General features: G+C 36.4%; 1 protein-coding gene across 2 annotated transcripts; it reads left to right on the forward strand.

Annotated features, from left to right (window-relative positions):
* Nucleotides 1–2,462: 2,462 nt before the first annotated feature.
* LOC106084118 (endoplasmic reticulum chaperone BiP) lies at nt 2,463–10,025 on the forward strand. 2 transcript variants are annotated; one of them, XM_013247595.2, is made up of 3 exons: nt 2,463–2,661; nt 7,280–7,448; nt 7,575–10,025. In XM_013247595.2, exons 2-3 carry the CDS (start codon nt 7,324–7,326, stop codon nt 9,418–9,420), a joined length of 1,971 nt encoding a protein of 656 aa, XP_013103049.1. In that variant the 5' UTR covers nt 2,463–2,661; nt 7,280–7,323; the 3' UTR covers nt 9,421–10,025. The 2 variants fall into 2 exon arrangements, with proteins under 2 accessions (XP_013103049.1, XP_013103050.1); XM_013247596.2 differs by lacking the exon at nt 2,463–2,661 and adding an exon at nt 6,830–6,917.
* Nucleotides 10,026–13,907: the final 3,882 nt, after the last annotated feature.

The raw sequence follows: 13,907 nt of genomic DNA on the forward strand, positions 1-13,907 counted from the left end.
ATTCCATACACCGAAAAAAAAATGTAGCAATATTCATCATTGTAGCAATATTCATCAGCCACCCTGTACTTATATAGAAATACTTTTCCGTATAAGGCACCACAATTTCGATAAGCGTTTTTCTTAAATTTGATACTTTAGAACTTCCCTTGAAACAACTCTTTTATAATTAAAATTTATAAAAATTGAATAAAATAAATTAAATTTGTACCATTCAATAGATTGTCTGTAAGGTATTCACAGAAATAACCTTGAACTATGCTATGGTATGTCAGTTTTTTATTCCATTTGATTCAAAACTCTATAGGGTACATATAGCTCTTAATCGCTATGACATTTAAAGGTGTCCGTTGTTATAATTGATTTGTTTTAATCTTAATTTGTTTGCTGGGTTAAGTTAATTATCCGTATGAAAGAATTCTACAACTTGAATAGGGTACATACAGAGTGGTCTGGTATTAAGCGGGACAAACATCTAACACGTGGGCAATAATCTGAGCCCAACAGGAATCGACAGAACCTGGATATGCCAAAACTACTTTGGTTTGCCGAGGGAGGCTTACTTCATCACGTGCTAAGTAAGGCATTCACTCGGTACGCTGCTTGATCTGCAGGCTCCATCGTGTATCGCTAAGGGTCACGCTGTACATCATGAATTCTCTGGGCTTCGGCTCCTGCGATAACAATCTAGAAACAGCCTGGGGCCAAACGTATATCAACATTCTGAGTAGTCTGGGTATTGTTTAGCACTGATTGGACAATTATCTGGCAATTGCCTTTATTGTAGCCACATACTTGTGGCGGCAGCGATCCTTAGGGGAACAAGGTCGCTCTGCGCTCATGGGGAACAAGGTCGCTCTGCCCCATAGAACAAATAGCTGAAGGAATGAATATGCAATCAAAAAGTTTTTTTTTGTCACATTTCCAAGTGCTGCTGCAAAGTTCTGAAGAACCTATTGTACTTATGGGGGTAATTCTATTTAGTCATTCCGTTTGTAACACCTCGAAATATCGATTTGTCACCCTATAAAGTATATACATATTCTTCTTCGTCAAGCTCCGCCAAAGTGTGTAAACTCGTTCCGGTCCATAACCGAACCTATAGTTCCAATCGGTTCTATCAGGAAAGGTGGTAATATTGACCGATAGTACTGAAATTTCCCTTTACCATGACTCTTATACGGCCAAGTATATTCTATATCGTACGAAATGATTTCTTGAGCTCCTAGAGACCAATGTTTTTATACGATCTGGTTGATACTTTACAACAATTTTCATACCAGTTATGTTCATACCTGTTGAAACTAATTCTCTAATTCGTCTTCTTTACATTTCACAATTCATAACTGCACATATAATTATAAAGTACAGATATATTCGAATCGGTCTCAAAATACCGCTTAAATTGCATCATCCATATGAATATGTCGTTTAAAACGAAGTTGTGAAATGTCATGTAACGGCAAAAATTCACATTTTTCGTTTTTGGCAACGCAGCATGTACAAAATAAACATCTGGCACTTGCTCGAAAAAATGAGAGAACAAATTTCTCTTTCCTTTCTTTCCCTCCCTCTATCTAAATTTTAAACGGGGAACAATATTTTTTTAATTTATTTTACCATGACATAAACAATGAAAAATATATATTCATCGATATTCGTATGATTTCATTTTGTATATTTATTTGATTTATGGAGGAATTAAATGGAATACTGACACCTTTCAACAATGTTGGAAAACTCTTAGGCAATTTTTTTCGTCAGCAACCATCTGGCATTTTCTCGAAAAAGCGAAGAGTCGCCAGAAGAGAACACGTAACACATATGAGAGTAACGTAGTTTCAGTGGGAATATCAAATATACGTGGACCAATGAAATAAGTGGCATTGCTCAATTCGCCCATATTTTCATATTTTGCACTCTACACGTCATGACCTTTCAAGAGATAAAAGAAAAAACTCTGGGAGATTATTCGAAGGTGAGCGAAAAGTGATGGACACGTCAGATATAAAACAATTTAAATTGTACTTAAAAGTACTAAAAGGTACATTTCATTTATATTTAGTAATACCTAGTGTTGTTTGTATTACGAAAATATTTTGTAAGTTTTGGTGTTAAGGGCATAATCCTGCCTAATTATTGGTTAAAACGAAATCAAAATTAAAAAAGAAACATATACTACTGCTAGTTATTTGATTAAAACAATGAATATATACTAAGAGGTGGATATAAATTTAGGGTAAAATTGTCTTTTGGCATGAGCAGCTATCGTATTTCATCAACTATTGCAATAATCATTTCAAATACCAAGAGCAAGCTATATATTTTAAATTTTGTATAAGGTACTTATCGACAAACGCGCTGAAAAGGTGCAAACAAATAATATTTTTGTACCAACTTTTCCATCACTGGACACGTCAGTTTTGAAACACATTAAATTAGCCGGCAACTCTTAATATTCATTCATTTACAAACTCACAAAGCAAGAAGAAACATCAACAAGAATAAAAATCTTATTAGAAAGCTGTAAAAACCAAACGTAGCCGTTAATAAACTAAGTGAAATATATAAAAAAAAGATTTCAAGTGATAAAAATAATAAACAGTGAAGCAAATTAAACATATTTAATAATCATAGTTTATAGAAATTAGTGTTTTCCAAGTAAGTACATATATAAGCATATTTCTCGATATAAAAAAACTACCAAAGAAAATGGCAGACATTGTGTGTGTGTGTGCATTGAAAAAACGACACTGCAACAAAGCTTCAATTCTAAAATAATTACAATGAAAAGTTATTTTCAATAAAAAGAAAAAATACAAAGGACTAAAAAAATACAATTAAGCGAAATAATAATGTAATTTGTGTTCGAAAATGAAAAAAAAAATATATAAGAAAAAGAATATTCCAGAAGGAACTGAACTTTCTCAATAAAAAAGCAACTACATACATACACATGTGCAGATACCATGTGTCAAAGGAGGCAACTTGTGCAAAAAATTAATAAAAAATATTTTACATGATGAATGTTAAAAATATTTGACGTGCTGAATGTTAAAAATATTTTAGGGTGTACTGAATAATATTTTAGGGTGTTCTGGATAATTATCTTACTATCCAATAGTCTTTTTTTCTGCACTTTGGTATTTCCCCCCGCAATAGCCTACATTTACATGCATACATACATGTATATGGGCATTGAAAAGCACGTTATAATAAGAATACATAGAAAAGAGATGAGATTTCTTACAAAATAAGCAGATATAAAAGAAACAACACCAATTATCAACTCTGCGCTATATTAAGACATTTATTTCAAATCGATTGCTTTACATTTAGTGGCTTGTTTCCCAATAGGAATATGGGTCCCACATATCTTTTGCAATTTTGATTTTCCAAATTTACATAGTACACCCCTTTTAATGGAGAGCTTTGATGTTGCTTTGTTCGGCATATCCGCCTATAACACAGCTTGTTTTAAATATCGGCGAGCACATTCAAATAATACTATTTAAGTTGTTTAGCCGAGAAATTAGAGAAACGACCGTGTTGATTGGTGTCTTGAACAGAACTCCTCTTTATTTCTTACAAAAACTATCTTAACACCTAATACATACTTAAACTTCTGTAAACTGTACAATCTTAAATATCTAAGGACAACAAATACAACACACATTGATCCTATTTCCATCCACAGGATATTTACATAGTGAACTAGCTACCTGCCTTAGTTGAAACACATGTACTCTTAATGATTAGAAAATCACTTACTGATAAACGATACACTTAATGATAAACAATACAAATGCTTACTTCTACATAAGTGTTCCAACATGTGCTCATTTTATGATCTAAGGTTTTATCATAGAAATTCCCTATCTCTGGGTATATATACTATGCACACATGTCTGTTATTTGTTGGCCTATCCTCAACCAAACATACTGAACTGTACATAAGTAATTGACTTTTCTAAAAAAAAATTTGTGTAGGAAAATAATAATTTGAACAATATTGTCAATATACTAAGCTGCAGTTTAAGATTTAGGAATTAGAAAAGTTTTAAAACATTTCAGGTTGATACATTATTCCATTGAGGGATTTTGTGATACAGGGGCTTGTAGGTCTTAGCTTAAAAAAATCAATTATGGTGTCAATACACATCTGTGTATCAAGCTTCACCGCCCAAGTGATCAGATTACAAGTTTTTGAAATTTTAGGTTTAAGTTGCAATTACACGATCAGACATGTCATATGTTATTTAGCAACTCTTGAAAGTTTTCACATCGTGTACAAGTTAATATCACAAATGGGTTTTGGGAATAAATATGCAACTTTTTCGATTAAATCGAGCTTTTGTTTCATCGAATATACATGTAGACACATGTCTATATAAAAAAGCATAATACACATTGGAATACGTGCTTATTAGAGCGCACTCTATTCGTATATGACGTACGTAAGACAAGTCTTATGAACCCAGAAAGTGACAGCTCATATGACATTTCTGATCGTGTAATAGAAGCTTTACAATGAAGTTGTGTACTAAAAGCGTAACTTCAAAATTTACACTTGATCAAAATTTGTACTGCGAAAACTTATATTAAATTCGCCTTTCGCGAAATTGATAACTTTTTTTGATAATAGGTTGACGAAAAAAAAATTTGCTTCTTTAATTCAGTAGGACGTTCCCCCATAATTCATGAAACAATTTTAACAAGTGTTATGTTATTACGGTTTCTTTCGTGTAATTTCCAGAAAAAATTTGCAGGAGAGTAAAAATAGCCTTTGCTCTCTTTTGCTTTCGATGCTGCAAATTTCTACTGGGAAAAAATTCAGCAGAAATTTACAATCTCTCAATAACCAAACTCTCAAAATGTTTCAAAAAGTGATCGCGAAAAACATGTGTAAACATGTAACTGTGAAAAACAAACATAGTACCAACAACAAAATAATAAGTGCACTATCTGTCAAAATCAGTGATTAGTGCAACGCTGATTTTGTGTTTGTTACTGGTTCGCGCCATTTTTCGTTGTTTGTGTGTGTTATGGTTCTTTACTATAATACACGCACATAACCAAAACTCGTTGAAAGAAAAACTCGTTCGAGAGAAAAAATTTTACTCAGCTGTTTACGGTACACTACGTGGTAATTATAATCATGGTACCAGCCATAAAAAGTTAATCAGCTGATTGCAAGTTTCTGAATTTGTTAATTATCACAGTAGTTGTGAACTAAAAGCATAATAAACAAAGTTAAAATGCACAATTTGCCAAACTACTGTAAAAAATTATACAAAATTCAATTGTCAAAAAGAACTTAGTAAAACGTTAAACAGCTGATTGCAAATTCTTGAATTTGCGAAACGTAAGCTGGCCAGTAATGATCCTGCGGTGATCCCGGTTTAAAGACTGAAAATAAAGGCTGTAGCGAGTCGTTGATTTCTCATTTCGTTATTGACAAACAAGAACATTAACATATGGTTTAGTTGCCTAGGTAATGGAAGTTGTATATAAACAAAGAACAGCTGTTGTACCCTTTTTTAGATTTTCTCATTTCTAGAGTAAATAAAAAGCACTTGTCTACTTAAAATTAGTTGACACACATTGTGCTAGAAAAATAGTACAAAAAAAAAGTGTGCTGTATCCACTTTTGTTCTATTTTTTGTGATAAATAAATATTTCGTATATAAACAAACTTTATTTATATTTGCTTTGTAATGGGTATGGTTTTGTAATAACAAATTTTCAATTATATGCCTCACATCTATGCAATTGTCTAGTATCGACCCCAATTATCCATTTCTAGAATTATGCTACATAATTGAACATGCATAAATAGTATGTCAAATAACAGTATTCAAAAATACCTAAGTAATGCTATGAAGAGCACTGCAATAAAACGCCAACACAACAGCCACTTTTTAGTTTACCTTGTTTTTGTGTGTTTACCTACAGTTGCACATATTTTTTTAAACAAATAGGTATGTGCCTATACCAAATGAACACGTCACTTGTTGGATGAAAGTGATTAAACGGCCACAGAGACCACTGCTCAGATAGCAACAAACTATAAAAGCCGTTCATTAACACATTGTTTTTGTATACAAAAAAGTGAAACGTGCACACTTACATTAATATTTATTTTGTATTCCATTGACAAAGCTTTCTTGAGAAAAGCAGAAAATACACGTCAGTCTTTGGTGTTGGACCTGAGACAATCACCTGAATCAATAATGGGCCCTAACGAACAACAACACTAACTGAAAACTCATTGGGTCATCTTTTAAGATTAACCGAAAACACGCTTTAAGTGCGTAACCTTTTGCTTGGCTTCACATATTTAAAAGAATATATTTGATTGCAAAGTCTTAATATATTAACAAAGAAAGGTCAAAAACCTTTTTGTTTTAATTATTTTAAATTTAAAAGATTTTTCTTGTTCTTTTTACACTTTGAAATGTCTCTCGAGTCAGATTCAAGTTTTTTTATTGCACTCCCTTTTTTACTCTCTTTCTTGCCGGTTTATTGAAAATATATCTTTACTCTCCACTTTGGTCGTATGGCAAAAGTACACGTATACAAAACGTTAATCCACCCTCCATTGAAATAAACCAACAAAACTTTCTCTTGCACTCAAATTGGGGTTTCACTATGCCTTCATCGCTGATGATAAGATCATGGTATTGCCAACCGAAACCACTCATCCTCAATGCTTATTTCGAATGTAACGTCGTTCTCTCTAGGGTTTGGTTTTTGTTGCCGAACAATTTTGAGTAAATTCCATGACTAACTGAAACCAGCTCTCTGTGCCGGTAGAGTAAAAAAAAGACCAATGTCAAAGTCACTTCGATTTACTTTGCTGGGTTGGTGTGTTTAGTCGTGTTGCAGTTATCCACTGTTGTGGACGTGTTTTATTGGTAAGGGTTCTGTTGGGGAGGTTGTCTTTCGTTCTTAAAAGTTTTTTAAACCAGCAACAATGGAAAATGTGTCAGACTTCAATGTAGAAACTTAGCTCTATAGAAAAACTGGTTTTTATTAACAAAAAATGGGACAAATATGGCGTAAAAAGAAAGTTGGTGGCAACAGAATCTGTCTGGAAGTACACGTCGTTCGGCATTATGAGTGTGTGTGCATGTGTTTAGCAAGAACAAACAGCAAACGCTTTTGGTGACGCAGGCAATTTTCTTTGGTGGTTTTTCAATGCAATATGCATAAACTTTAATTTTATATAAAACTTAACATTAATTTTTGGTTTTTATTTCGCTTAATTTTTTTGCAGTTAGTATTATTAATAGTACTCAGTGAACCAGAGAAGAACTCAAAATGAGATTATTAACATTATTGGCCGTGGTGGCCTTTGTTGGCCTCGCTCTTGGCGAAGACAAAAAGGAAAAAGACAAGGATATTGGAACCGTAATTGGCATTGATTTGGGTACCACCTACTCATGGTATGTATTTAAACATAATTTTTACAAAACCTCAAAAAATGTGACAGCCAAGTTTTGTGTCTGTCTTCCTTTGTGAGTTTTAAATCTCAAGTTCTAATCTTGTATATTTTACCTTCGTTTTTTTAGTGTTGGTGTTTATAAGAATGGCCGTGTAGAAATTATTGCCAACGATCAAGGTAATCGTATCACACCCTCCTACGTGGCCTTTACTGCCGATGGTGAACGTCTGATTGGTGATGCCGCCAAAAATCAACTGACTACAAATCCTGAGAATACAGTTTTCGATGCCAAACGTTTGATTGGTCGCGAATGGACCGATACAAATGTGCAACATGACATTAAATACTTCCCCTTCAAGGTTGTGGAAAAGAACTCCAAGCCTCACATCAGCGTTGACACCTCCCAAGGCAAGAAGGTCTTTGCCCCCGAAGAAATCTCCGCCATGGTCTTGTTGAAAATGAAAGAAACTGCTGAGGCCTATTTGGGCAAGAAGGTTACCCACGCTGTCGTTACCGTCCCCGCTTACTTCAATGATGCTCAACGTCAAGCCACTAAGGATGCTGGCGTCATTGCTGGTTTGAATGTCATGCGTATCATTAACGAACCCACTGCCGCTGCCATTGCCTATGGTTTGGACAAAAAGGAGGGTGAAAAGAATGTTTTGGTATTCGATTTGGGTGGTGGTACCTTTGATGTATCATTGCTGACCATTGACAATGGTGTCTTTGAAGTTGTTTCCACAAACGGTGATACTCATTTGGGTGGTGAAGATTTCGATCAACGTGTCATGGATCACTTCATCAAACTGTACAAAAAGAAGAAGGGCAAGGATATCCGCAAAGACAACCGTGCCGTTCAGAAATTGCGTCGTGAAGTTGAGAAGGCTAAGCGTGCTTTGTCCAGTGCCCATCAAGTCCGCATTGAAATCGAATCATTCTTCGAAGGTGATGACTTCTCTGAGACTTTAACTCGTGCCAAATTCGAAGAATTGAACATGGACTTGTTCCGCTCCACCTTGAAACCCGTCCAAAAGGTCTTGGAAGATGCCGACATGAACAAAAAGGATGTCCATGAAATTGTCTTGGTTGGTGGTTCGACTCGTATCCCCAAGGTTCAGCAATTAGTTAAAGACTTCTTCGGTGGTAAGGAACCTTCCCGCGGCATTAATCCCGATGAAGCCGTTGCTTATGGTGCTGCTGTACAAGCTGGTGTTCTCTCTGGTGAACAAGATACTGACGCTATTGTCTTGCTCGATGTCAACCCCTTGACTATGGGTATTGAGACCGTTGGTGGTGTTATGACCAAATTGATTCCACGCAACACCGTTATTCCCACCAAGAAATCACAAATTTTCTCCACTGCCTCTGACAACCAACACACTGTCACCATCCAAGTCTATGAAGGTGAACGTCCCATGACCAAGGATAACCATTTGTTGGGTAAATTCGATCTCACCGGCATTCCTCCAGCTCCTCGTGGCATCCCACAAATTGAAGTCAGTTTTGAAATCGATGCTAACGGTATCTTACAAGTAAGCGCTGAAGACAAGGGCACCGGTAACAAGGAAAAGATTGTCATCACCAACGACCAAAACCGCCTTACCCCTGAAGATATTGAACGTATGATTCACGATGCTGAAAAATTCGCCGATGAGGACAAGAAACTCAAGGAGAAGGTCGAGACCCGAAATGAATTGGAATCTTACGCCTACAGTCTCAAGAACCAAATTGGTGACAAGGAAAAACTCGGTGCCAAATTGAGCGAAGACGAAAAAGCCAAAATGGAAGCAGCCATCGATGAATCCATCAAATGGTTGGAAACAAATGCCGATGCTGATCCCGAAGAATACAAAAAGCAAAAGAAAGACTTGGAAGCCATTGTGCAACCAATCATAGCAAAACTGTATCAAGGCACTGGCGGCGTTCCTCCCACAGACAGTGAAGACAGCGACGACTTGAAGGATGAACTGTAAATCGTTCTCTCAGCGATATTAGGTTCTAGTTTTAGTTGTAGTTCGCAGTTTAGTTAAAAGAAACAAACAAAGCAGACTGATACACGTTTAAAAAAACCCCTACAAATTTGTGTTAATACAAAAATGAAAATACACCACAAAAAATATTTATTATAAACACGTTTCTCTTCTTTTTTGTTTGAACAAAGTCTCCAATCAGTTAACCCGATCAGTTACACGAACTTTCCACTTGTTTCCCTAGAAATAATTAATTTTTTATTGTAAAAAGATTTTTAAGATTTTTGGTTAGAAACGCTTTCATTTTACTATTCTTATTATTTTTTTTTTTGTTTTGTTTTAGTTTTATAATCGTTCTTCATTAGCATCAATATTATAAAGTTAGTTTTATTTGAAATTATAGTTCTATCCTAGAATTCAGTTTAAATTTTTATTTAAAAAAAATCCTTTTTTGTAATAAGCTAAACAAAAAGCATTAGGCGGGAATTCTTCGATTTTTAAGAAGAGTTGCCGGTTTATTTATTTCTCTTTTCCAAAACTATGAAATTACTTAAAACTTTTGTGAGAAAAGAAAAAGTAAAATAATAATTACAAAAACACAATATAAAGTTTTTCATGTGTTTTCTTTTCTAATAATAATAGAACATATCGGGTTAGGGTTTGGGATAGTGGCAGGCATGTAGAGTGAATTCCGGCACACTGGTATTAGACTTTCGAAATTACTTTCATTAAGTATGGGTTGGTGTGACTGTTGTGTACACAGTCATAATAATAAACGAGCTAAGTCGCGAGATACGCTTCATTACCTCACAATTGTAAGAAAAATGGTTGCATTGCGGCTTTAGGACATTGAATGTTAAATTTAAAATGTTAGATTGTAAACTTGGACTTCGAAATTCCAAGATAATTTTTCGTCGGTTTTATATACAAAACCGATATGTTGGTTTTTGTATAAGACAATGATAGAAAGTAACATCTATTTTAAAAAACAATCAACAAGCAACATTTTCGGAGCCTTTGTTGGGACTGCATAATCGTATGACATAACAATCTAGCACGCAAGAATTGTGATGCACATTCCTTTAGTTATCGGTTCTATTTACCCATGACAACTCTAAAAAGTATTAAATATGCGAGGCAAAACAGTCCAAGCCAAATGCAGAATCATTATCGTTACGTTTCGAAAGAGACGGAGAGAGCAAATGCTGCTTTTAAAATAAAACTATACGTACAGCAATCATTGCCGTACTAAGAGCAACGACAGTGTTTTCGATTTAGTAGCATCTATTCCACAGTACAATCTATTGGTCAGAATTGTTTTCCTTTTGACCACAACAGTACTGTCTGTATTCAGTTTCACTCGAGCATTTTTTTACATTTTGAAACCACAGTTACATTTTTGTGGCGACAGGAGACTTTGCTTTCATTGAAATTAAATACTCATATTTACACTAGTGGAACAATGAGTTGTATTATATTAGTGTAGACCCATCTTGCCAGCGCCTGGCGCTAGTGACCCCTACATGGAGTGCATGGGGATAGCAGTCAGGTCTGGTACTGCCGATATAGAGCTATACAACATGTACATACCCCCGGTTGGTGGCTGTGTCCCAATTAACGGTCAGTCTTACAAGCTCGACATAAGTGGGCTACTATCTGGCCACAATCGTCTGCTTCTAGGGAACTTCATTGCTCATCACATTTCATGGCATTCTCCGCTCAGTAGCGACAAGTGGGGCATAGCTTTGGTAGAGCAGATTGAAAGCTCCACGTTTTGCACGGCTAATGATTTCCATTCGCCGAGCGCATCAACATGGATTTTGAAGACTGCATAGCACAACAACTGCTTTGCAAGCCATCACCGCACACATTTGCCGTGGCTTCAATCAGCCCAGGCCATGTGATAGGACTGTCCTCGTGGCACTGCAACTATCGAAGGCATTCGACACGATCAGCCATGTCAAACTATTTGAGGACATCGCCAACACGTCCCTCCAGCCAGGTCTGAAAAGCTGGGTCGCGAATTATCTGTGTGGTCGCCAGTCATTTGTGGAATTTAGGGATAAGAAGTCGAAGCACCGTAGAGTTAAACAGGGAGTTCCCCAAGGTGGGGCGATATCTCCGGCACTGTTTAACCTCTACCTATCCACCATTCCACCCCCTCCAGACGGCATAGAGATCGTATCATGTGCGGACGATTGTACGATCATTGTTGACATCTGCGATAGGTTGAACGTCTACCACAACGAACTTGCTCCTATTTCGCTGCAATAAATCTGAAGATATCTCCCACCAAATCTTCAGCCATTGTTCACTACAAATACGCGTGAGTGAATACTGAGTTGACGGTGATGGTCGATGGAGAAATGATTCCGACCATCAAGTGTCCCAAAATACTTGGCGTCACATTTGACAGATCTTACACATTCGCGCAATTCGCGATAAAATCAAAAATTAGAAACATGGTCCTCAAGTCACTTGCTGGCAACACTTAGGGTGCAGACAAAGAAACCTTGTTGACCACGTACAAAGCAATTGGCCGGACTGTGGTAAGTTACGAAGCGCCAGTGTTGTCTCGTCAGCTCTGTGACACGCAGTGGAATAATATTCAGATCATTCAGAATGCCGCCCTTCGAACTGCGAAGGGCTGTCTCCTCAGTTATCACGTGGACGACCTCAGGAGACAAAGATACTTCCCGTGCGAAGACATAACTAAATGCTGTCTAAACAACACCTAGGTTGTTATCGCAGAGACCATCCAAATCATCATCCCGTGGAAAGGTATTCACCACCCAGCATACTTAAGGTAGATCTACTTGATATAGTGTGAGGTCCAGCAACCTCTAAATGAAGCAGACATATTCATGCAAACACCGGGTGAATGCGATCCTTAGAGAACGACTGTCTCCAGTTGCACCTGAAGAAATTGACCTCCCCTGGCGACCTGTACTTTTATGTCAACATTACATGGACAGACGAACGGACCCGCCTGACCAAATGCGTAATTCTGAGCTAAAAACAATCTCTTCTAGCATTAACCAAAAATACGTAAAGCTACAATATAATACGCTGTACATGTACATATGTATGTAGTATTGGCTATAATATGTAGGTACATACCATCTTAACAATGTCTGTTCACTTTAAATTTTTTTCTATTTAATGCACTCTTTAAGCTTTGACTACACACGTGTTGTATAAAACATACGCCTAAATGTCTTATAAGTCCCGTTTTATCAGCTGATCGTCAATCCAAGGTTGCCAATGTGAAATTTCTACTGCTTTTTATAAATGGCGGAAAATGTAATTAATAAGTACTCACATACCGAGAATTTAACGAGTAGAATTCAATCTCTGACCATGTAGACCCATGTACACCATATTTAACATATTGTAATAATTGTCGGCCCAATTTCGAAAGAAATTTACCAATCTAGGGGATTCAGTAGTTTAAGGTTAAGGGTTGTATTTTCAGTTTTAGCGGTGAAATCTTCTTATATATAAAAATCAATTTGTGTTTGTTTGTATGTTTGTTTGTGTGTTCCTTATAGACTCAAAAACGGCTGAACCGATTTTCTTGAAATTTTCACAGATGGTGCATAATGATCCTGTGGTGAAAATAGGATACTACATTTTTTGATATCTGAAGGGGGCGGAACCTCCCCCTTACCCTAATTTTCAGAAACGCCAGATCTCGGTGATGGGTGGTGCGATTTAAGCGAAATTTTGTGTGCTCTCTTAAAGTTACCTAAAAATAAAAATTTGGTATCCAAATATCATGGATTATCACCCCCAAAACTTACCAAATATATATTTAAACCAATCATGACAATATGGGACTCAAATGAAAGGTATTTAAGAGTAGAAAACGTATCTGATATTCAATTGTCGGACTAAGTGTTTGGGGAACCACCCCAACCTCCAAAACAACTATAAATCGGACACATTCACCGACCTTGTCAATATGGGACTCAAATGAGAGGATTTTGCGAGTAGATTACGAATTTGGAATCCAAATGTGGGACCAAGTCTATGGGGGGCCACACCTTCCAAAAACAACGCCCCAAAGAGGACAAATTTACTACAATAGCAATATGGGATTCATATGAAAGGTCTTTGGGAGTAAAGCACGAGTATATCAATTTTCGGGAAAAAGTGTGTATGGGGCTACCCCACCCCCATAACACAAAATAGGACGTATTTTCTGACCATTGCAAATAAGAGGTTTTTTAGAGTAGAACACGAATCTGATATAAATTTTCAATGCTAAGTCACTGAGTGTCCGCCCCATCCCCCAAAACACCGCCAAACCGGTCATGTTTGGCGACTATGGAAAAATGGAGCTCAATGAAGGGTATTTGGGTCTTCAAGACAGTGGAACTCGATATTCATAGTTTTTAGGGCCCATACCCCAAACCGGACATATTTGCCGGTTTTTTCAATAAGGAGTTTAAGTGAATAGTATATGAGATTAGCAAACGAATTTGATA

The sequence above is a fragment of the Stomoxys calcitrans genome, chromosome 4, assembly GCF_963082655.1.
Source record: "Stomoxys calcitrans chromosome 4, idStoCalc2.1, whole genome shotgun sequence".
NCBI classification, from domain to species: Eukaryota; Metazoa; Arthropoda; class Insecta; order Diptera; family Muscidae; genus Stomoxys; species Stomoxys calcitrans.